The sequence below is a fragment of the Schizosaccharomyces japonicus genome (assembly GCF_000149845.2).
Source record: "Schizosaccharomyces japonicus yFS275 unplaced genomic scaffold supercont5.1, whole genome shotgun sequence".
In the NCBI taxonomy this organism is placed as follows: Eukaryota; Fungi; Ascomycota; class Schizosaccharomycetes; order Schizosaccharomycetales; family Schizosaccharomycetaceae; genus Schizosaccharomyces; species Schizosaccharomyces japonicus.
The window spans coordinates 1,276,453-1,299,136 of NW_011627860.1; the positions used below are offsets into that span (position 1 = coordinate 1,276,453).

The 22,684-nt window shown below is 46.5% G+C and overlaps 9 protein-coding genes across 9 annotated transcripts; 5 read left to right on the top strand and 4 right to left on the bottom strand.

The window, feature by feature from the left end:
* Positions 1-16: 16 nt before the first annotated feature.
* Positions 17-1,481, bottom strand: SJAG_02700 (F-actin capping protein beta subunit). Its single transcript, XM_002173860.2, has 3 exons — positions 1,260-1,481; positions 521-917; positions 17-456 (listed from the first exon to the last, which is right to left on the bottom strand). Exons 1-3 carry the CDS (start codon positions 1,272-1,274, stop codon positions 59-61), a joined length of 810 nt encoding a protein of 269 aa, XP_002173896.1. The 5' UTR covers positions 1,275-1,481; the 3' UTR covers positions 17-58.
* Positions 1,482-4,174: 2,693 nt separating this feature from the next.
* Positions 4,175-6,355, top strand: SJAG_02701 (bromodomain protein; the record flags this gene model as incomplete). Its single annotated transcript, XM_002173861.1, has 1 exon — positions 4,175-6,355. One exon carries the CDS (start codon positions 4,175-4,177, stop codon positions 6,353-6,355), a length of 2,181 nt encoding a protein of 726 aa, XP_002173897.1.
* Positions 6,356-7,244: 889 nt separating this feature from the next.
* SJAG_02702 (U3 snoRNP-associated protein Utp5) lies at positions 7,245-9,839 on the top strand. Its single transcript, XM_002173862.2, has one exon. It carries the CDS (start codon positions 7,317-7,319, stop codon positions 9,417-9,419), a length of 2,103 nt encoding a protein of 700 aa, XP_002173898.1. The 5' UTR covers positions 7,245-7,316; the 3' UTR covers positions 9,420-9,839.
* A 141-nt stretch (positions 9,840-9,980) lies between these two features.
* On the top strand, positions 9,981-10,975 carry SJAG_02703 (fungal protein). The gene has a single exon (XM_002173863.2). It carries the CDS (start codon positions 10,130-10,132, stop codon positions 10,859-10,861), a length of 732 nt encoding a protein of 243 aa, XP_002173899.1. The 5' UTR covers positions 9,981-10,129; the 3' UTR covers positions 10,862-10,975.
* A 193-nt stretch (positions 10,976-11,168) lies between these two features.
* SJAG_02704 (AAA family ATPase ELf1) lies at positions 11,169-14,804 on the top strand. The gene has a single exon (XM_002173864.2). It carries the CDS (start codon positions 11,213-11,215, stop codon positions 14,384-14,386), a length of 3,174 nt encoding a protein of 1,057 aa, XP_002173900.1. The 5' UTR covers positions 11,169-11,212; the 3' UTR covers positions 14,387-14,804.
* On the top strand, positions 14,771-18,740 carry SJAG_02705 (arginine-tRNA protein transferase). The gene is made up of 6 exons (XM_002173865.2): positions 14,771-15,103; positions 15,156-15,187; positions 15,345-15,410; positions 15,481-16,067; positions 16,143-16,465; positions 16,520-18,740. The coding sequence occupies exons 1-6, from the start codon at positions 14,984-14,986 to the stop codon at positions 16,616-16,618; spliced, it is 1,227 nt and encodes a 408-aa protein (XP_002173901.2). The 5' UTR covers positions 14,771-14,983; the 3' UTR covers positions 16,619-18,740.
* Positions 16,550-18,826, bottom strand: SJAG_02706 (inositol polyphosphate phosphatase). The gene has a single exon (XM_002173866.2). It carries the CDS (start codon positions 18,716-18,718, stop codon positions 16,697-16,699), a length of 2,022 nt encoding a protein of 673 aa, XP_002173902.2. The 5' UTR covers positions 18,719-18,826; the 3' UTR covers positions 16,550-16,696.
* A 381-nt stretch (positions 18,827-19,207) lies between these two features.
* Positions 19,208-20,371, bottom strand: SJAG_02707 (protein kinase inhibitor; the record flags this gene model as incomplete). The annotated part of the gene is made up of 2 exons (XM_002173867.1): positions 19,208-19,906; positions 19,964-20,371. The coding sequence occupies 2 exons, from the start codon at positions 20,369-20,371 to the stop codon at positions 19,208-19,210; spliced, it is 1,107 nt and encodes a 368-aa protein (XP_002173903.1).
* A 170-nt stretch (positions 20,372-20,541) lies between these two features.
* Positions 20,542-22,639, bottom strand: SJAG_02708 (RecA family ATPase Rhp55). Its single transcript, XM_002173868.2, has 3 exons — positions 22,214-22,639; positions 22,000-22,165; positions 20,542-21,935 (listed from the first exon to the last, which is right to left on the bottom strand). Exons 1-3 carry the CDS (start codon positions 22,230-22,232, stop codon positions 21,020-21,022), a joined length of 1,101 nt encoding a protein of 366 aa, XP_002173904.1. The 5' UTR covers positions 22,233-22,639; the 3' UTR covers positions 20,542-21,019.
* Between the last annotated feature and the right edge of the window lie 45 nt (positions 22,640-22,684).

A 22,684-nucleotide genomic window follows, 5' to 3' on the forward strand; every position in this document is an offset into this window, starting at 1 on the left:
CCCTTCACTGTAATAATGTCGTTTATGAAATGTATTGTTATAATTACAGCTATGCCGACTATGCTTTGCTCATGCCACTAACGACATTACTCATTCGTTTTTCATTCTCTTTGACCTCTTCCAAAGGCATCACTGAACGGATGGCGTTGACAACATCATTCGTCTTACCAAAGTAAACTTCCTGCAAAAATGTACGCATCCGGTTCTCCATGTCTTCAACCATACGACCCACATTAGCTACTTGCGAGTAAACGTCTGAAACCTCCAGACGCTGAGAGGTCTGTCTGGTCAGTTGGCCGGACAAGCCAAGCTTGCTTTCATCCGCTGAGCTGGATGATGATTGCATGTGGAGAATGATTGTGCTTGTGAGTTGATAATCCCACTTATCCGGCTCCCCCGTCTCCAAGCATTCGAAGACGTGAATAGAATCCCATCCGGAAGCATCATCGCTGGATCCTAAAGCTAGGTTAGAACATGCGAACACTGGCCATCGTGCACCTCGTTGAAACATTACACATACCCTTCTTGATGAGGACGGCACCAGCGTAATACTCATCTTGATCCCAAAGATAAACGCTCGATACACCACCTTCATAGTACATGTCGACGTACACACGCATGGCATTGTTTAAACGAACTTCAATATCACGGACATGATCGCTGGGCACAATTCCGTCGTCTAAAGCAGGAGCGTATTTGTTGCTCCAAGGTGAACGATACGAGTCTCCATCGCGATTGAAGTCACACAAAAGATATTGATTGCCCGAATCTGCACAACGTTCTGAACGCAACGGCTGATCTATGGAGGAGAGCAAAACTTCACTCAAGTCAGGACGGTACTGAAGGACGGTGTCCAAGTTTTTCGAGATTTTGTCTGGGTTCAGACGACGAAACAAATCCAGTGCAGCGTCTTCAGGCTATTAATACAACGAAGTTAGCTGTTGTTTACAACGCAACATAGTGGACACGAGCATTTGGAATCCTCATGCAAAAGTGTGCTTAAAAGATGAATTACTAAGTGTCCATGGTTGCCGTTTCTCTGGGATTGCATCCTCATTGATAATTGTTACAGCTGGTGGTGTGTGTGACACACATTTCATCCTCTCCCTCTGTCCATCTCATGCAAATCATGAAGGCACCACACGCATAAACACACCTTTGTGAGTATTCCAACCTCAACAACAATAAGCTTGGCTGCCAGTGTCGACAGAAAACCAATCCTGTGTCTGAAGAATCGCTTCGGTGTCTTTTCAACTTACCGAGGTATTGGCCATTTTGGAATGTCAGAGGGAAGTTTCCGTTACTTGGTGAAACAGAATTCGTGAATTGGTTGGGTTTAAACCTTGGGTCTTTCGTTAGAGGCACACCCTTATGGACACACTTTTGGTGTGCGGATTCGCAGGCTTTTGGTGGTAACTTTCGACCCGTGGCCTTGGCTATGCCCCTTGACCGTTCCATCAAAAATCAGCCGCACAGACACATGCTCTCATGAAATGCATAGTTTTATTGAACAGCTACAGACGGTACGATTACATCCATAGGCATGTTGGCCCAGGTCTGTGCTCCAACCCACTTATCACTGCTCAGCCCTCTCCGTGGGATCGCACCGGCTATCCCGCGGCTTATCGCTCGTCACCAAGTCACACGCTACCGGCGACCTTGGTGGTGACGGTGGACACCGGTGTAATCGATGGCGGAGGAAAAGTTACTAGCGCAAAACGTCTTCCTGCTTGTCTCGTCTTCCGTTGAAAAAATGTGAAAAACAGTTCTTTGAAACGTGTTCAGTACGAATGATGTACTACAAAACTTGAAAATGGATTTCCACTTTTGGTAACCAGTCACTGGCATGAACTTTCTGCGTAAAAAAAAGCAGACAGTATGGAAATGTGCGAGAAGCTTCGCGAATGCTGGCAGCAGGATAGTACCTCCTGTCTTCGTATGGATACATAAGAGAAATGGTTCTCGGTCGTTTATGCTTTTCTCAAGGACCATGCTTGGAATACGTATTTTTGAGATTTCAGCACCGTACGTTTGTTGCACGGCTAGGTGAATCCTACAGAAGGGTTCTACACATCTTTGACTTGCTGTCTAGGCCTTGTAACGCTTTCTTACGGCTGTCTGTGCCAGTTTTTGCGCGAAGGTGTGTAAACTGATTATTTTTGAGATTTCTTCTCCATGCACTCCTTGGAACAGCATATGTCCTCAATGAATCGGCTAGCGAGGACTCACATTGGCTCCATCAGCATCGCTTCCTCTCAATTTGCCTTTTCCTCGTGAGTTTTTTGCAAGCAGGCTCATCAGAAGCGGTAATTTGCCTTGCGACGCTCTCTAATCCATCGGCATTGACTCCGTTCGACCTCTACGTCCACGAAGACATGCAAAACACTCATTTCACTTTGATTCTGGCTCACCTTATCACGACTTTTCGACCTTTTTCTGTTTTCGCTGCCTTTCGCTCGATTTGTTTACTTACTGACGCGTTACGTCACACACGCGCTTTCATTTAGAACCACGTTTCACTGGAAACCGCTCTATCGCTAGGCTGTCTTATTCTTACTCAGCGCGATCGGCGGAGCCTGAAACCTTCTCCGCCTTCTTGAAAGCCGATGACGTCACTCTGTTTCTATAACCTTCGCCGCTAAGCTATCACGATCGCGCGATGGCGATCATCACTAAACGAAACGTCACGCGGTTTGTTTGCCACTAGAGCAACGCGGAAACGTTGCCGCTCCTTGACTCCACCAACACCGAGGACCGGAGGCGTCATGTCAGTAGGCTCGCCAGACCGGTAAAAGCCTTTACGACACCTGCAGATGCCGGAAAATGCGGCCTTCTCGGTGTTTTGCTTTTTCGACGGTTCGTAATACCTCGGGTTTGTCCCTTTCCGTAGTTTTTTTTGTTCTCCCCCGTGCTCTGTCACTTCCGCTCCCAGGCCGCATCCCTCACACCCCACCGCCGCCTTTGAGCATTCTTCCCCTCGATAGCGTCATTCCCGTAGTTTCTGCCTTGTGATTGGTCGTAATTCGCCGACACGGTGATCTTGAGATCAGATTGGCCGGGCCAATCGACACGGTTCGCCTCCCCGTGCGCACATTGACGCGTGTTTTTAAGTGGCTTACCCCGCGAGCGCGTATCTATTCGCTATCCTTTTTTTCAAAACCCTAACCCTGACGACGACTTAAACCTACCTGAAGCTTTCTTCCTTCTCCCAAACACTTTGTTGCAAAGAAGAGACCAAATTCTGGCAGAAACATAGGCAAGCAAGCGTGCCGCATGTTACCGAGGTCAAAACAGCAAGAATATGAATGGTGATACTTTCATGTAAGTGATTTGTAGGTATAAAACAATGATTCGACCGTGTCTGGTGCTGTCTGGCGGTTTTCTCCGAGTTGATGGAACGGTCTTTGATTTCTCTTAATTCTCCTGTTCCATAGACGCCTTTGTCGACCTTCTCAAGTTCTCTTCACCCGTCAATTCTCCAAGATCAGCGAGTTTCTCGTTTTTCAACGTCTGTTGCAATGCTGCCGGTAAATCGCTGGGTTGTGGCAGTCGTCGTGGTGGAAAGCGGGTGATTTGAATGTACCGAGTTGGTCGTATGTGGTGTTGTTGGTGTTGGAGCAACAAACTCGGAACCTCGCTTGGTCGCTTTTCGTTTAATCGCTAAACCACTCGGCTACGATCCTGATCTGCACGACAACGATCATTGGCGATCATGAACATGCTCGCCGATCACTGTTGGTCATGTCGGAGCATCAGAAAAGCGTTAAAGAGGCTGGCCGGTCGAAAGGGTCTCCTCCTGCTACTGGTGACCGCATCAGTTACACAGACGGTGGTGCTGGTGTTTGCTGATACTGGCGCTTCATCACTCCCACCCCCTGTTGATCCCGTTGATGTGCGTTGGTGGATAGCGGCTAGGCGTGTTCGAATCATTGTTTTCATAGGGCTCGTCCTTGATGACGTTGGTATTGTTGTTTCCTTTTGCACATGGCTGGAACAAGTGTTCTGTTTTATCTTTGGCTGTGTGCTCATCAAATAACAATTTCATGGAATCGTGGACGGGTCTACCAGTAGAAGAAAAAACAAGGGTTCGACAGAATACTAATATTGTAGTGCAAACGAAGAAAAAAACTCGATGTCGTCTCATGAAAACTCCCAGCTTCCACAATCAATAACAATGACAGCTCCTAATGCGCTAAAGCAAGTGAAAACGGCTGTCAAACAGGAAACCAAAGTTTACACACCGCGTTCGCCCGAACCATACTCGACCGACACACAGGGTCTTTTTGGTGATGGCGACGACCAGGTGGACTTGTTTGGAGATGCTCAGTTGCCGTCTCTGGACGCTGGTACAGCCGGCGATGTCGGGGACGACGACGACAGCTGCCGTTTCCTCCACCCCACTCCCCCTTACACCAGCTTTGACGAGGATTCAAACGAGTCAGTGAGCGCCCATAGAAGCCCCGACAGCGACGGTCCATCCGTCGAGGGTGATGAGGCCGACGCGCACGAGTTCCAGGACGCTGGTGGGGGCGTCTCAAAACAAGAGGAGGAAGCTGCACGTCCATTCCAGGAAGAGGTGCGCGGCGCCGATGGCTCTTCCGTTCGCAGACAATCGAGTGAAGACGCCGCCGATGCTCCTCCTTCCAAACGTGTTCGTACAGCTTCTGACGACACGAAGACAGAGACTGCGAAAGCGGAATCATTTAACGAAACGAAAACCTCCGGGGAATCTGCACCTGTGGTTGCTAATGACACACAACCTAAGGAAAACGTTGCTGCTGGCAGCAATTACAACAACACCACCGCATTTTACAACAATTCCGAAGTCGCACTCAGTCACCGTGCGCCTTCACCAGCCCGGGAGCATGTCCCTCGTCCTCCGCTGACGAAAGAACAACATAAATACATTCAAGCAATGCTTCGTCAGTTACGCCGTTGCCGCGACAGCATTCCTTTCCGTGTTCCAGTGGATCCCGTAAAGCAGAACATTCCCGATTACCCTCTCATCATCAAACACCCCATGGACCTTAGCACAATGCAGCGCAAGCTCACCAACCGCGAGTATGACAGCGCGCAATCGTTCATTGACGACATGAACCTTATGTTCGACAACTGCTTCCTCTACAACGGAACCGAGTCGCCCGTGGGTGTGATGGGCAAAAACCTCCAGGCCACTTTCACGAAGCAGCTCAAGCAGCTTCCTTCTTCGTACCCGGTGGATGCAGGCGGAAGACGACAGCGCAAGGGATCCATGACTCTGCGCGACACGACGGCTCGCACACGCCGTGCCTCGTCCTCCTTCATGCGCGAGTCTTCCTTCGACATGAAGCAGCGTCGCCGCAAGGATGCAACGGAGATGAAGTTCTGTCAGGCAGTGCTGAAGGAGTTGTTTAAAAAGCAGCACGAAACGTATGCTTATCCTTTCTACCAGCCTGTTGATCCTGTTGCGTTTGGCTGTCCCGATTACTTTAAAGTCATCAAGCATCCTATGGATCTTGGTACCATGCAGAACAAGTTGAACCACAACGAATATGCCAACATCAAGGACTTCGAGGCTGATGTCAACTTGGTCTTCAAAAACTGCTACAGATTTAATCCTCCGGGAACGCCGGTGTATCTAATGGGCAAAAAATTAGAAACTGTCTTTCGTTCAAAATGGGCCGAAAAGCCCGACTTCGAGGCACAAGCTACTGCCCAATCCTTGTCTGCCTCTGACTACTACTATGCCGATAATGAGGTGTTCGGTAGCGACGATGAGTATGACGAGGAAGAGGGCGAGGAGTTTGAAGCCGTCAACCGCCAAATCAACATGCTTCAGCACACGCTGAAGCAAATGAAGTCTCGTGCGCGCTCTAACCCCATATCTCGTCGCCGCCGTGCTCGCTCACAGAGTGCTGAACCCCAGTATCCTCCTATCACGTACGAGATGCAGACGGAGCTCGCAGAGCAGTGTAACTATCTTACTGCAGAGCAATTAACCTACGTTGCGGAGATTTTGCGCCAGGCGATGCCGTGGTTGCGTGATACCGATGAAATTGAAATTGACGTGGCTAACATGGAACCTGAAGTCTTTTATCAAGTGTACTACTACGTGTGCAAGGATAAAATGCCCACACCGCCTCTTATGCGGGATAAAAGAAAGGGTCGTGTGTTGTCGGAAGCAGAGCAGGCTGAAAAAATCCGCCAATTGCGTGCACAGCTTGACCGATTTAACGCGAACTCTAACACTGCAGGCGGCTCAGAGTTTGCCGATCAAATTTCATCGTCTGGTCCCGCCGGTGGTGGTGTACATGAATCTGAAGACGAGTCTTCGTCTTCCTCCGACGAAGACAGCGAAAGCAGTGATTCCGCGTAAACATGCTGTCTCACATTGGCGTCGTCAACAGTAACTTTTGCGAAACACAAAGTTAGCTGCTTATACCACGTTTTCATTTGGACAGCTTTTCGCTAGTCTTTGTTTCATTCATCGTTCTTTCCATTGGTTTTTGCGATCCTTCAGTCCGTCGTTTGTTCTCTCTGTCTTTTACTTTTACCATATAACTCGCGCTCACGTCAGTCGCTGTCGTGTTCTCTCACCCTTACCCTTTCCGCATTTTTTTCCTGTTGCTCTATCGTCGGTCTTTCCATCTTCTTCCCTTTCCTCGTCAACGCCGTCAGCCTTCTTTCTTCGGTTTGGGGCGAACGCTATGGTATGTGTACTTTTTGTGCGATAATAAGACCTACCGGCGTTCGCCTGCTAGCCAGAAGTGGCTGCTGCTGCTGTATGATTCCGTTACTTCCTTTTCCCGTTCCCGTCGAAGCAGAGTCTGGATTGCACTTATGGGTCCATAGCGTTCCCCTCACCTGTGGGCCCCGTTCTTCCTTTCGTTTGGCATCGGACCTTTGTCCTGCTGAACAGGAATTCACCTCGATTCTTTTTTTTCTTTGAGGTCCTGTATATGTACATGAGTCTTTTGAAACTTAATGAGTATTGTTTATCTTGCATTGCGTGCGGTAGAGTTTGTGCTTAGGGTGTAAATGTGTAGAAATGATCCAGAGCACGTTTGGGCTTACGTGAGAGGCGGCTTTCCTGTTCTCATTTTCTACTCCTCGTACTCTTCGCTCTCATGCCTCCCTTTCAATCTCCTCGCTCTCTCCGTCTCTCCTTCACCTCTTCTTCACCCATAACGAACATAAGCTTGGTGGTGAGTTACTCGCTATGCATCGTTACAGTTCACAATACCTTTTAGCGATACAGTAGGTCTCCCAATTTGCCCGCGCAAACACCAGCCAAGGTTTCGAGGAGGACACAAGTAGCTCTGACCTCTACACGCAACATGGCTCCTAAAACGCGATCAAAATCGTCGTTTCAAACGGCCTCTATAGATTCCGGGTCGGTATACTCATTTAATGAGGCCGGCACATTGTTTGCTGTGGTTGTTCCGGGGTTAGATGCTCAAAGACTGCGAGTTTTTGACACTTCAACTGGATCTTTGAAAAGTGAATATGCTTTTGAAAAACAGGGAAAAATAACGTGTTTTTGCTGGGGAAAAAAGGCTAGAAAGGGAGAAAAGACTCTGGCTCACGAAATTTCTGGCGCCGGAGAGGTTATAGTCGTTAGCAGTGAAAACGGCGGTGTTTCACTGTATGCAGAGTCATTGGGAGATGTAACACGGAACTACAAGTTTCCAAGCATTGGAAGCATCACTGGATGCTCCTTGTCCGGCAGCAATGGCTGGATTATGGACATTGACGGGCATCTTGCTCAAATTGACGCCAATTCTGGTGACGTGAAAAAGCAGACTTCAATCGAAGAGCTGGGAAAAGAGTTCTCGGGCCTTTACAAAGCCCCCGTTCGGACGGACCTGTATTTCGCTACTTCTCGAAACGCTTTATTGCTTCAACTCCCAAAATCCGAACCGCTGGATGTTCTCACAGCACACACAACGCTTATTCATTCCCTCGAGTCTTATTTTTGCAAAGAAGAGAACGCTATCAAGTTTGCTACTGCAGCTGCGTCGGACCGTTTCGTCAACTTGTTCGTCAAAACTCTTCCGAAACCCGAAAAACAGCAGGAGTCTGGTGAACCGGACTCTGACGACACAAAAACCGCTTTCCCGCACAAGAATGCTGCAATTGAAGTATCTGCCGGAGGTGTAAAGACAGCCGGTACACTGGTGTGTGATTCTGAAATTTCTCAGATTTCCCTTTCGGCTGCAGCAAAACAAGCGCCTGTTCTCGCTGCCTTGACAGTAGATAACAATGTCGAGCTTTTTGAACAACCATGGGTTTCGACGAAGGGTGCCGGCCGCGGTTCCGGCGCTCTTGCCTCGTTTTCTCGCCGTAACAAGGTGAATACAAAAAAATCCGTTCTAAAATTGAGAATTGTTCGTTCTCGTGGGGGTGCTGCTGTTCCTCTTCGCTCGTTGAAGCTGCTTTCTGCAGATACACTTGTGCTTTCTTGGGTGGAGGGCGCCCGCACTGTGTTTGAAAGCATTCAATGGCGTTTGTTGTCTTCTCAAAGCGTAGACGGTGTTCTTGAAATTGTTCGCTCCAAACCTCAGTCCTCTGTGGCACGCCATGGTGCGCGTTCGACGACTACGTACGATGAAAGCAATACCCGTGTTGTTTCAGGAACACGTGAACAGTTTGCTGCATCTGCAGACCAAGCTGATGCTAATGAAGCGTCGGGCGTTGACGAGCAGGAACCTAGTCTTGCTGAGCGTTTGCAGACGTTGAATCGTATAGACCAGCAAGCTCAATCAGCTCCTCTTAGCACAAAATCTGCTTCTGCTTCTTTGGCTAGTGTGCTGACTCAAGCATTGCGTACAAACGACAACACCCTACTCGAATCCTGTTTCCATCAACAAGACTTGGCTACCATCAATGCTACGATCCGACGTTTGGATGGTACGCTTGCTCCTGGTCTTTTGTCAAAGTTAGCCGAACGTATGGCCAGTCGCCCTAATCGTGCCGGCGTATTAAGTCAGTGGATCCGAGCGGTTCTTATTCACCATGCTGCTCAGCTTTCTGTTGTTCCTGGCTTAAAGGAGCGCTTGGCAGACCTCTTTGCCGTGCTTCAGGCGAGAGCTGCTGGCTTCTCTAGACTCAAGGCACTTCAAGGAAAACTGGATTTGGTGATGTTTCAAGTGGAGTTACGAAAGGCCGGCGGATCAAAAGACAATGCAGAAAACAACGAACCATTGTCGGTTTACTATGAGCATTTAGATGAGACGATCATCGAGGGCTACTCTGATGATGATGAGGAAAGTGATTCAGAGTACGACGAGGACGAGGATCAGGATAGCGAACTTTCGCAAGAGGGTGCCGAGCTTGCGGGTTCCGACATGGAAAACGACGAAGATGAGCAGGTTGTTCATGAGGATGACGGATCTGAAGAAGTGTCTGGCGACGAACACATGCAAGAGGATAACGAGTAAGTTGGGCTACTTTTTGTCACCAAGCTTCTTAAACTCTTTCAACGTGTGTGAACCAGCTATAGCCGACTTTACCCGTATCCTGCACATGTTTTTTCGTTCTTCCTTTGACTTATCGCGTCGCTTTTCCCACACTTTTTCATTTCTTTTTGGCAGCGATACTCGGTTTTTTGATAAAAAAAAGTTGATTGATTCCTTTCTTCCATTCTGAGAGGTGTGTACATTTCACTATTACACACACAACTCTCTCATTTTAATCTTCCAGACACTCTTTTTGGCGCTTATTAGGCGCATTGGGGCTATTGTTTCGTTTTTGTTTTCTCCGAGTTATGTAATGTTTAGAAATAAGATATTTCTTTGTTATGGGGATTGTTTCTTTGGATTCCTGACGCTGTTTACATGCGAATGAGCAGCAGATGTCCTATTTGCTTGGTTGTAATTGCAATGCTTTTTCCTGTGTTTTGTTTCTTCGCGTGTTTTCACTAGCGTAAATAAATGATGTCACAACGGCTACGCTCAGAGCCGACAATTAAGGTTATGTCCACGAGCTCTAGTAGCGTCTCGCGTGTCCCTGTCACCTCCCCTACCTCGAGCATTCCAGAAACCGTTATACTTGTAACATTGAACCAAATTCCCAGCGAATTCAAGTCCAGTGGTTTTGAATGAATTGATTGCATGCCCAGAAAGTGTTTCCACAGGACAAACTCGCGAAAATGGGGGAGTCGCTCGACAGATACGTTGTCGTGCGTTTTGCCTCAGCATTACCGGATCTAGAGGTTACGATTAACAACATAGACCGTTTCTCCATACAGGAACTGATCAATTATGTCAGAGAACGCGTCCCAGAGTGCAGGAATAAGCATTTGAAAATGGTCTGTCAAGGACGGTTGCTCAGTCCGCTGTGTACGGTTTCCAGAGCTATTCAGGGCAATTGGGCGGTGACTCCTGCTGCTGAGACTTCAGAACGAGCATTCATTCATTGTATTATTGGTCCAGAATTGACGCCTGAACAAATTCAACAAGAACAGCATCCAGAAGAACTTTCGGGAATGCCGGGAGAATATCCCAGTACAAACGTACTAAGTAATAGTGGTCCACGCGGCTTCGACCGATTATTAGAAGCCGGTTTTGGTGAAGACGAAATTGCAACCCTACGTAACCAGTTTCACCAACTTCGTGGAACAGACTTGAATGCGTTGACGGAGGATGCAATCCGCCAGGCAGAGGATAACTGGATCGACAATCCGGCTCAGGAGCAGGCGACTGAGGAGCTGGAGATGACGCAGGACATGGTGCTTACGGGCGCAATTCTTGGTTTTTTTGGTGGGCCTTTCGCCTTCTTTTTCCGCTGGCACAAGTCGCTCACACCGTTTCGAATGCAGTTGGCCATCGTCCTTGGGCTGCTCTTGAATTTTGTCCTGGCATTTGTTCGAAGCCTTGTCTAGTCTAAGCGAACATAAGCGAACGTTGCCGAGACTGAACGAACCGAAACAAATCAGAAGGCAGTTTTGTATAATGCGTTAATGAATATAAAGTAATGTCTTAGAATGCGGAATATAGTTTTAGCGCTTAAGTGTTGTGGTACGTTATGTGTATAATGAACTTTAGTGTGTCACTAATCTGTTTAACGCACTAACACTACTTTTCTGTTCACGGTAAAACACGCTTAGGACCCTTTAACCGAACGAGTTCGGTTATGCTCGTTACGCGTTAGTAAAAAATGCATTTAGCGATTTCGCCCATGCGCTTGAAACCTGCCGTTTACCAACCACTCTATAGCAAAACCTCGATATAGAATGACGGGTTCGGTGCTAATATCTGGAATTGAGGAGGACAATGTCCTCGTACTCGTGGACGAGATGCTGAATGCTGAAACATCCGAGGATTGTGCTAAGGTCGGTGAGAAAATTGGTGACATTTTCGTGAAAGACGAGCCTTTGGTTACGCTTCGTACTACTAGCATTTTCCACGCGTTGGAGCGCGCTGCTCGTAACAAAAAAAATGGTCTTCATCGCGAGGCTGCCTTAATTGGTTTTTCCATGTTGATCAAGAGACTGGGACGTCCTACTGAGGTTGATTTTCTTCCCTACCTTAACCTCATTTTGGACTCCTTTGCAGACAGAGGTCAGGTTGTTCGTGAGGCTGCTCAGCTTACCCTCGACTCGTTGCTGGACATTTTGCCCTCTATGGCTTTCAAAACGCGTTTAATTCCCGCCTTGATGGAGTATCTCGACAGCCAGGCTCCTAAGTGGCCCAGCAAGGTGGCTGCTTTGCGTTGCTTGGGAAGTTTGGCCAAACGTCTGCCAGCAATTGTCACTTCTTCGTTGGCTAGTCTTATTCCCTGCATTCGTGAGCGTATGCATGAAACAAAAAGTGAAGTCTCTCAGGCTGCCATCAAATGCATGCTCGACCTTTGTACCGTTGTCGAGAACCACGACATTGTTCCTCACATCCCTAAGTTGGTCAACTGTATGGCTCGGCCAGAAACTCTGGAAGAGTGTGTGAAGGCTCTGAGTGCAACTACCTTCGTTGCTACTGTCGAGTCTGTTGCCTTGGCCGTCTTGGTTCCTATCCTGAGACGTGCTCTGGCTCAGCGTTCGCAATCTATGCTCCGTTCCGCCGTTATTATTACCGACAACCTGTGCAAATTGGTTCCCGATCCCGAGGAGGCTGCTGACTTTTTGCCAGAGCTCATTCCCGATATTGAGCGTATTGCACAGACCGCCGCTATGCCTGAGGTCCGTAGCTTGGCTATGCACGCTTTGATGACACTTAATAAGGCTGCTGCCGCTCGTGCTGCCAAGGCCAGCGACACTACCGAGGCCACTTCTGTCAAGGGCATTCGTGAGTCTTTGGCCTCTACCATTAAGAGTTCCTCCACTGTTCCCGAAGATATTACCACTGATGTCATTGCCTACGTTTGTGACAATGCTGAGCAGCTATACTATACCAAGAACTTTGAGGAGAAGACTTGGGTTGAGGAATACACTGTCCCTTACCTTACTCCCTTGCTGGGCGCCGAAAAGGCTTCTGAGGTTGGCAAGGAATTTTTCACAAAGTTCTCCGAGTTGTACGAAAAGTTGCACCAAGTGGTTGAGGAGGAGCCTGAAGAGAAGGATGAGTTGCTTGTTAACACCGAGTTTTCTCTTGCCTACGGTGGACGTTTGCTTTTGAGCCATACCCTTCTTAAGCTTTACCGTGGTCACCGTTACGGTATTGTTGGACACAATGGTTGTGGTAAGTCTACTCTTCTTCGCTCCATTGCCGATTACAAGGTCGAGAACTTCCCTGCACCTGAACAGGTCAAGACCTGTTTTGTCGCTCACAGTCTGCAAGGTGAAGACACAAGCTCGTCTATCTTGGACTTCGTGTGCAATGATAAGGCTCTGATTGCTATTGGCGTCACTCGTGATGATGTCGCCGGTGCTCTTCGCACTGTCGGCTTTTCCGAAGAAAAGCAGATGGATCCCGTCAGTTCGCTGTCTGGTGGTTGGAAAATGAAACTTGAGTTGGCTCGTGCTATGCTTCAAAAGGCCGATATTCTGCTGTTGGATGAGCCTACTAACCATTTGGATGTTGCTAATATTGCTTGGTTGGAAGCCTACTTGAACTCACAAACGAACATCACATGTCTCATTGTCTCTCACGACTCCTCGTTCTTGGACAACGTTTGTACTGATATTGTTCACTACGAGGGTGTGAAGAATGCCCCCAAGAAACTTGAGTACTACAAGGGTAACTTGTCCAAGTTTGTTGAACGCAAGCCTGAGGCTAAATCCTATTACACTCTTACTGCCACAAACGAGAAGTTCACTTTCCCCCCTCCTGGTATCTTGACGGGTGTCCGCTCGAACACACGTGTCATTCTTAAGATGACTAATGCTTCCTATCAATATCCCGGTGCCAAGAAGAAGTCCCTCGACAATGTTACCGTTGGTCTTACTCTTTCCTCCCGTGTTGCCATTCTGGGTCCTAACGGTGCTGGTAAGTCAACCCTGATTAAGGTACTTATTGGTGAAGTTATTCCTCAATCGGGTAAGGTCACTAAGCACCCTAACCTTCGTGTCGGTTATGTTGCTCAACATGCTTTCCATCATTTGGATCAGCATTTGGAGAAGACACCCAGTCAGTACATCCAATGGCGTTATCGCGGTGGTCAAGATCGTGAGGTTTTAGAGAAGGAGTCTCGTAAACTGACTGATGAAGACCGTGCCCAATTGGAGCGTGAAATTATTGTTGATGGTGAGCGCCGTCGTGTGGAGTTGTTGATCGGTCGTCAAAAGCTTAAGAAGTCCTTCCAGTACGAGATTAAGTGGCAGGGCAAGCCTCACAAGTACAACACTTGGGTTTCTCGTGAGTTGCTGCTTAAGCACGGTTTCCAGAAGTTTGTGCAAGCTTACGATGATATGGAGTCTTCCCGTGAGGGTCTGGGTTTCCGTGAGCTTGTGCCTGAAGATATTCGCAAGCACTTCGAAGAAGTTGGTCTTCCCGGAGATATTGCTGACTACAACCCTATTAGCAGTTTGTCTGGTGGTCAAAAGGTCAAGGTTGTCCTCGCTGCTTGTTTGTGGAACAACCCTCAATTGCTTGTGCTGGATGAGCCTACTAACTTCTTGGATCGTGATGCTCTGGGAGGTTTGGCCGTTGCTATTCGCGATTGGGCAGGTGGTGTCGTTATGATTTCTCACAACGCTGAGTTCGTATCTGCCCTTTGTCCTGAGCAATGGCACGTTGAGAGTGGTCGTGTTACTCACAAGGGTAAGACTACTGTTGACGTGGACAAGTTCGAGGACTTGAGTGAGAAGGAGCTTCAAAAGATTAAGACGAAGACTGCCAAGAAGAAGAAGCTTACGCGTAACGAAATTAAGGCCAAGGAGCGCCGTGCTCGTGAGCGTGAATTGGCTTGGTTGAACTCCCCTAAGGGAACCCCCAAACCCTCGACCTTCTACTCTGAGGATGAGGAGGAGTAAAGGGATTGTGAAAGTGTGTTCACTGATGTGTGCATGCATGTTCAAAGGAAATAAGTTTCCGTATCGCACTTCTTTCTCTTTTTCCTCCCTCGTTAGTTGAATTCCCTACTCGTTATATTTGTCCCTTCCTTTTACCTTGCTTCTCCCCACTCGGTATCATATTTAGCACTTGGATTGTTTGTTGGAAGTGGTTTGCGGTTTCTAATTCTTCGGTAATTTGTTTGCTTTCTCTTTTAATGTTGTTTCTGGCTTGCTGATGATGGCAAGAACAGAGGGAGGAATGGGTGGAATACCTTTTCGTTTTTGTCTTTGGTTACTGATCGTCGGCACTTGCATAGAGTGGACCTGACCTTATAGAATTAATAGATGGTTTTCTGTGAGTTTATATACTTAATCATGGCATGGGCGTTTGGTTGTGTTTCTGGTCGTTTTTGTTTAGTTACTGTGAGAAGGAGCAGTGTCGTCCTAACAAGAGTATTTCGCAAATCCGCTTCTTCCACCTGCGATCACGACCCTTGTCTTTCTTGCTACCGTAATTTCATTTTGCTTTTGTAGACTCATTCCATTGTTCTTCGTCTCTTTTACTTTTTCCTAGTTATGGTTGAGCACAGCGTTTTAAGTTATGCGGGTTACTATTATGGCAAAGAGTGTGGTTATTGTGAAGAAAAAAACAAGAATGAACAGTTTGGGCTTTTTGGGAATGCCTTAACTTCTGAGGTGAGTTGTAATTTGCTACATAGAGTCTGTAAAACTGACTTCTTCCTTACAGGCTTACCAGATTCTAATTGATCGAGGATGGAGGTATGCTAGCAATTAAAAGCAACTGCAGAGGAAGCAGAGTTACTACTTCGTTGGAACTGTGTTTGCAGCGGACTCTATGGAACAGCTTATTTATTTAACGGAAATAAATCCTCTTTTCTCGAATCCACATCGCTTTCGTTTATGCTAACTTACTCAGACGATCTGGTAAATATCTATACAAACCCAATCTACGCAATTCCTGTTGCCGTATGTATACAATTCGGTAAGATTAGATTCGGTGAAACTATATGTTTATACGAAATGTGAACACTAACAGTTATCGAGTTTAACAGACTGGATGCAACCCAATTTAAGCCTTCAAAAGAGGTTAAAAAGAGTTTGAAGAAATGGAAACGTTTTCTTCTTGGTGACAAGCTTTATCAAAAAGTGTATGCAAACAAACCATTCCAATTAGACGACTACATTGGGTCCAATGCTTTGGATAAAAGTCTTGATGATGACAAAGTAATTCATAAACTGACAGTGGAGTTGGAGCCATCTTCATTTTCAAAAAGGAAATTTGAATTATACAAAAAGTACCAAAAAGCAATTCATCATGACAAGGAAGAAGAATTGACGGAGGAGGGCTTTGTGCGTTTTCTCTGTGATTCTCCCTTGGAGGAGGTGTGTGACAGTGATATTGATGAAGACGAACTTTCCGATGACGAGAACAATCACCCTTTATACGGATCTTTCCATCAACTTTACAGTGTAGATGATGAACTTGTCGCAGTGGGCGTTATTGACTTGCTCCCACATGCTGTATCCAGCGTGTATTTCTTTTACGATCCCGACTATAAAGGCTATTCGCTGGGTAAGCTGAGTGCCACGTACGAAACAGTGATGGCTAAGCGGATGGGCTACCAATATTACTATATGGGTAAGAAAGAATGCAAACAGATGAGTACCTTTTCATCGCTTTTGAATGTGTATGTACTAAAGAACTCGTTGACAGGTTACTACATTCACACATGCCAAAAAATGAAATACAAGGGACGATACGGACCTAGTTACCTGCTGAATCCTACTACATGTACATGGTTACCGCTGTCGAAATTTGTAGATTGCTGGGAAAATGGAGCTCCCAGGTATATTTTCTTTGACGAACAAGGTCAGATGCAAACTGCTGCCGAAATGTCTCGCGAAAATGTTCAGAAAGACGACTTGATGCAGTCATTCAAACGTAAAATGCCTGGAATTGAAAGCGAAGAAGCAGCAAGAAAGGCGATTGATGACAACCCTGGTGGATATGCTTACGGCATGCTCTTTCCGGCGAAGGTTTGCGAATATGTTACGCTGCAAATTCAGTTGAATACTAACAATTAACTTTAGGGACTCTGTACCAGCTTAGCTAAGATGGAAGATGTATTTATGGAAGTGAATGCTACGGTTGGTCTAGAGTTAGCTAAAACATACGTCTTGCAATTGTAACAAGTAGGCTATGCGTATAGATACTTAATGACTATGCTTAAATACAAGTACTGTAATCCCCTCCGTCTCCTGATAACATTATTCATCTTTTCCTGTTCGCCGTAACCGCAACCACACGAGACGTAACTTGGTCAACGGATTCCATGACGTGAGAGTCGCAGTCAATTCAGTATCCAGGAAACTCGGACGGTTCAGAATAGGCCAGTTAACGTAGTAGGAACGATAAACGAGAATGATGGAGAGCCAACATCCCAGCGAGATACCCCAAAGCGTAAGACGAAATGGATTGATGCCAACACTTAACACGTCTGCCAGACTAAATAAGCATGTAAGAGCAAGGAAAAGTGGAGCGCATCGAATGGGCCACGGCCGAGTGTCGACAAACAGTCGCGAATCCGTTGACAATGAAGGTATGTAGTTTCCGAGCCCTAAATCATAGCTGTCTTGTTCCATTCCGTCATAAAAGTTGTTGTTTATATAGCGTTTAAGGCTAGATACGAGGTCATTGTACAAGCCCTTCAAAGTTCGCTTGCCGTATTGGGTCACATCACTTCGTAATGCCGGTGTACGTGCATACGATGTGCTCACCGAATCACCGTTTGCAACCCAGAGTTGTTGAAAATTGGTAACAAATTCGGGAAAGTCCGCAAGTGTCTGGGTTGTTGTTAATAAGCCGACGTCTCTTAGTTGTTGAGTAATAACGAAACGACTGAAGAAACTCTGTACTAGATTTGTTCTGTCTAAACAGTCCATGCAATTGGTTCGCATAAATACGGTTTGTCTCCGGACGACGGTATTTCCCTTCACCAAAAAGTATGTCGGCTCTTTAAAGTCATCTTCAAACTTTGAAGTAAAGTATAACAGTGCTTGGTTCGGAAGACCGCCGCATTCTTTTTGGTAATCGACATAACGATAATCTACGTCGGGGTTATCGAGTTTGTTAAGCACACTCTCAAAGGCCAGTTTAAGCGGTTTCTCGCGGCCACTTTCCTTAATAAGATTGACAACAACTATGCGACCATTGTAAGTTTCTCGAAGTTTGTAGAAATGTCTTTGTGCAGCATCCTCTGAAAGCAAACTGGAGGCACAATGCAAGCGAGGATAATAACGAAGATCGTTCACTTCGTACCAAAACAGTGGAATGCTGCCTCGTATTTGGACATATACCATGAGAATTCGATTTTCAGTGGGCTCGTGCAGGGACTCGAGAAACAGCGTAGTCTCTGTCTCATTAAAGTTTGCAACATCTCCAGCTGTGTCTATGCCTCTGCTGAAGTATCGAGTGCCGGCTCGATAAATACTTCTACGAGTGATAATTCCGAGTTCGACCGTATGCGTTCTAATGAAGACGTTTCGTACAGACACAAAACCGTGAATCATGGGTACAATCCAGTCATTCACAAGTGGGTTTTGTTCTGCCGATGTCATCAAGCTAGAACATGCGTACTTGTTCCAAAAAAAAGAAGGATTTGCATGTCTCCAAAATGGCTGTGAACCATAACCTTCTGCATTCCGCTGAAACGTATTCGTAAGGTTTGTAGTTGGGGAGAAGTAGATATGACCGTTTGATAAATGACGCTTGAGCAGTCGGAGCAATTGTTGCTCAGTCTCGTCTCGAAGAATTGCCAATGTCATCATTAAAGGGACCACCGCGAACGATGTTGCTTCATAGATTTCATGAGAGGCGATTGAGGCTACATGACTTGCCTTTCTAACGAGAATCAAATACTTTGTCAGCTTTAAGGGAATGATTCCGTACAAGCAAATTGCCGGTTTTGACGTTACATTCGGTGGTTTTCGAGCTTGGGAGACTCCAATGTTACCGTTTACACGAGATATCTCTAAAATTGCATTTCGTTTCGTATCGTGCAATTGAATGCTGTCAGCAGTCTCAAACACATCTAACTGCATGGCAAATATGCAAGGGAATTGTACTGAACAATTCACCTTTCTATACAACCGGCCGCAGACGGTGCAAGACTGTAGCTGTGTGAATCCTCTCCCCACAAGAACAGTGGGGTCCGTGTGGGGATTAGTGGGGTGATAATGGGGGTGTGGAGGTCCTATTGATTTCTGTATGTAGGAATACAAAACATCCATCAAGCAAAAGTTCTACTGACTATACACATGTATACATCTACATGTACCTTGCTAGACATACCCACTGAAGTCTGCCGGTGGGTTATCGCTCTCTAAATAGCCCTTCCACTCTCTTCGTAACAAATCGATTCACTGCTAAGAACAAGTATGATTAACATGTAAAAAATTAAGCTCAGTGAGGTGGCTCCCTTCCAAAAAAAGTAAAATGTTTGAAGCCAAAATGAAAGTAAAGACCTCAAGACAGCAGTTACTAAAACCTGGAAACAGTGAATACAAAAGGATGAGAAGTAACGGACTGCAAATCGAATTGTCCTATGCCACTAACGGCGTCATAGAAAAAGGACAAACACGAAATGAAAAGAGTAAACGTAAACAGTGCACGGCATAAGCCGTTAATAGAAGAAATCGTAGACAACGTAAATTATACAGACGTGGGCGACATACTCGAAGAAGGCATTATTAATACACACAAGAAAACACCGTGTGTTTTTAGGCGGCAGCAGCCATCATAGAGGGGTTTTCACTCTCAATACGGGTGTGGGTGTTTTGCGAATAGCCGTTGTCGGCTACCGATTCGGCCTCCATATCGTCTTCCTCACCAATGTCATATGTCTGAACAACTTGGCCGTGTTGCTCGGGGTCAACGTGACTCACATAGGCAGAACGAGGAAGTTCAGTATCCATCGCATTGTTGGTCTCCTCAAAACGAGGACGAGTAGTCTCGTTGCTTGTGTAGTTGGTAGTTTGGATGGTAGGAACAGCAGCTGAAGAGTCGAAGCGAGTAGTGTCCATAGTCGTGTAGCCCACAGGAACACGAGGCTCAATGGGCAAACCGTCAACGTCAATCATGGCGTGCATAGAAGTCGAGTCAGAGGTCCAGCTAGCCAAGGCCTTCTCTGCGTCAAGAATGATCTGCTTGCTGGTTGCGTAACCATCATAGGCAGGACGCATCTCACCTGGAGTAATAGGGTCGTCGTCAATAAGGTCAAGCAAGTTCTTGGCATAACCAGTAATCATAGCAACCTTTTCAGCATGTTCACGAAGTGCATCGAATTGAAGGTTGAAGGCAAACTTAAAGTTTTCACGAGTGATATTTGTAAGTTGTGCCTCAGCGACAAGACAAGCAGCCTCCTCACGAACAAGCTCTTGCTCCAACGTGATCAATTTGGGAGAGTCAGGCTCACGGTGCTTGATGTCATAGATGCTGTTGAGAAGTTTCTGCTTGCGCTCACGAGCAGGCTGAACACTAGCTTCAATGTCACGAATGTTCTTCAACGAAAGACGGTATTGATCGTAGCGGTCAATAAGGGTCTCCTCAAGCTCACCGATTTCGTACAAAAGCACGCCGAGCTTGTCACTGACATCACTAATGTCATCGTCACAGTCCTCACCCCAGTAAGAAAGTTGACGAGCGCAATCCTTGCGCTCCAAGGCAACGACCTCCTGGCTACGCAAGAGGCCCTTCTCCATCTTTACCAAAGCAGCCAAACGCTTGGCCATCTCGGGTGTGAACATGGCAACAGACTGGGTGCGGAATGTTTTTGAAAGATTCATTTTCTTACCGCCCTTACGAAGGTTCGATTGAGGGACAGGATTCGTGAGCTGGCTGCCGGTGGCCGCTCTCGGGTTTCGCATAGAATAGGAACGATGCATTATGCCAACAAATTACACCGTTTGTAAATAGAGATGGATTAAAAGGAACAGGCAATGAACACAATACAAGAAATTGAATTATGTCGAAAGATTAAATGATAATTTTCCTCAAAACGTGGGTGGCGTGTTGTGAAGAAAAGACTTCCAAGTTTTTTTGATTTAAGATTCAAGGAAAGTTGCAACTTTCATTCCTGCCAGCAAGGCGTCTTTAATGATATTGAATGCCCCCGAGACGTCATGCTGAGACGACTCGTATGCGGTAATCCCGCTGAAAAATCAGCTACGCACTCGTTTTCTTGCTCTTGCCTCACAGCTTTGGTAGCCATTCACGCAGGCGTCAGTTCCAAGAAAGTTTTAAGTGACATAACAATTGAGTCAACTCTCCATATATCCCTCACTTCTGAGTCACATCGATGAGGAGTGGGAAGTTGAAAGCGTCATTTTAGAGCAACAATCCTCGAACGAATAATGCCTCAATAGATAGTTATATTTTAAGCATTGATACAAATGATCTCGAGAGCCAACTAAAATGACGCAACAAGCCGGGCGTAAATAATAGTCATCTGCAGATGATGATGCTGACAAGTCTCAATGCATGAGAGAATGTCTTCGCCGTAGTATAGTTACACGCAAATGACCAAAGCTGACTCAGTCAACTTCGGACAAGATTCTTTTCCTCCGTTGCGAACTGCTAATAGAGATCACCTGAAGATCCTGTAATCCGGTAGGTCTTACATAAAATACTAGTTCGCGGTCGCTTGCATTGGGAGTGGCTTGCTTTGCCATATATCCATACCGAAGCTTACGATGATCACCCGTAGAAATATGTGCAGATGAATCTCGTCGAACATCGTCCGGAATACGAATTTCAGAGGTCGGGTGACGAAAATATAAAATTAAGCGGTTTGCCAAACTGCTTGTCCATGCCCGGCCCAGAAACGGGGTCATCTTAGCACCAGCTCCAGGCTCGATTTTTGAGGTAAGTTGAGTTGTAACCAAGACGGCAGCTTGGTAGAAAGAAGCCATCCTCGAAAGCATACTGCTCAGTTCACCTTCAACGCGTTTTTTTCGCAACTTCATGCTCTCCCTAGCTTTTGGAAAAGAGCTATTCACAGTGTGAGAGGAGGAAGATTCGGTCGTTGTTCCCGTAACTGGAGTACGTTTCAAGGGAGATATGTTCTCTTTATTCGAGGCAGACGAAAGTGATTGTGTTCTCCGCCGTTCGCTTCGGGCACGAGCTGCATGGTAATCGTCGGGGTTTGTAGGGAAGGCGAGTTGGATTGCCGTAGATAGATTGTCAATAACAACAAGACCTAAATTCTCATCTTCGATCTTCTTTTGAAGATTCATTTGTTGTATAAAGACGACAAGTTGCGCTAAATGCGGCACATGAACAATCTCCAATAGCGACAAGACATCCTCTGTCGGTTCAACTTCCTCGGCTTGTGACGACTGAACCTGACATGAAAGCATGTACTTGAGTCGTTCTAAAGGAATTCGTTGACAAGTTTCAATCCATATCACTTTGTATCCTGCACTTAACGCGCTGGCTGCTACATTTAGACTGTTTTAATAGTTAGAGAAAAAGGTTTTATCGTTGAGACCTCGTTTCAATTCTTACTACATACGCCAATGTTGTTTTTCCACTTCCAGAAGGACCGCATATTTCAGATATTTGACCACGTTTTAAGCCCGTACCACCAAACGCATTGTCCAGGTTATTAGAGTTGAAACTGAATCCTGGAGCACGAAATGCTTCGAATGCTCGAATGGCCGGTTGAGTCGCAAGACGGTCTGTCTGGTCAGTAAACACGCACAAACGGAAAAGGAATTGACACGAACGTTGGCTGGATGAATTCATATTATTCTCTAAAACACCTGGAGGGACATTTCTGCGTATTTTACTAATGATTCGTTCAGAGAGTAGAGATGTGTAGAGGAGAAGATGTGGATCGTCGTGAATTCCGCCCCTTTTGATGCGTGTAAATAAGGTTTCATTTCAACGCGTCGCGTCGTGTTGCGACGCGTCGATTAACCTTCGTGCGGTTTCACCGAGTTTTACTAGCTACACATTTTACTCAATTAGAAAAGCGCAGTTCCGTAGACGATTCACATTCGAACGATAGCATCAGCAGTTTCTCTCCCCGACAGCCGCCGTCCACAGTATCATTTAGCGCATATTTTTATTTCGCCGCATTCAGCTCCACCTCAGGTAACAACAGCTCAGGTAACGGTCGCGAAGCTCCTCCTCCCCCTCCCCATATCCCCACCAAGGATACGCCAAGGATATTTCCCTGGGAACAAGAGCGTTTA

What these genes read in the sequence shown, in the direction of transcription:
- SJAG_02705 (XM_002173865.2), top strand. Translation starts at nt 14,984, where the DNA reads ATGGTTGAGCACAGCGTTTTAAGTTATGCGGGTTACTATTATGGCAAA. An exon ending in TGCCGTATGTATACAATTCG is followed by an intron (nt 15,411 to 15,480) that starts GTAAGATTAGAT and finishes CGAGTTTAACAG; the next exon opens with ACTGGATGCAACCCAATTTA. An exon ending in GCATGCTCTTTCCGGCGAAG is followed by an intron (nt 16,466 to 16,519) that starts GTTTGCGAATAT and finishes AATTAACTTTAG; the next exon opens with GGACTCTGTACCAGCTTAGC.
- SJAG_02702 (XM_002173862.2), top strand. Translation starts at nt 7,317, where the DNA reads ATGGCTCCTAAAACGCGATCAAAATCGTCGTTTCAAACGGCCTCTATA.
- SJAG_02700 (XM_002173860.2), bottom strand. An exon ending in TGCCGTCCTCATCAAGAAGG is followed by an intron (nt 457 to 520) that starts GTATGTGTAATG and finishes ACCTAGCTTTAG; the next exon opens with GATCCAGCGATGATGCTTCC.
- SJAG_02706 (XM_002173866.2), bottom strand. Translation starts at nt 18,718, where the DNA reads ATGGATGTTTTGTATTCCTACATACAGAAATCAATAGGACCTCCACAC.
- SJAG_02708 (XM_002173868.2), bottom strand. An exon ending in AGTGGAAAAACAACATTGGC is followed by an intron (nt 21,936 to 21,999) that starts GTATGTAGTAAG and finishes CTATTAAAACAG; the next exon opens with TCTAAATGTAGCAGCCAGCG.
- SJAG_02703 (XM_002173863.2), top strand. Translation starts at nt 10,130, where the DNA reads ATGGGGGAGTCGCTCGACAGATACGTTGTCGTGCGTTTTGCCTCAGCA.
- SJAG_02704 (XM_002173864.2), top strand. Translation starts at nt 11,213, where the DNA reads ATGACGGGTTCGGTGCTAATATCTGGAATTGAGGAGGACAATGTCCTC.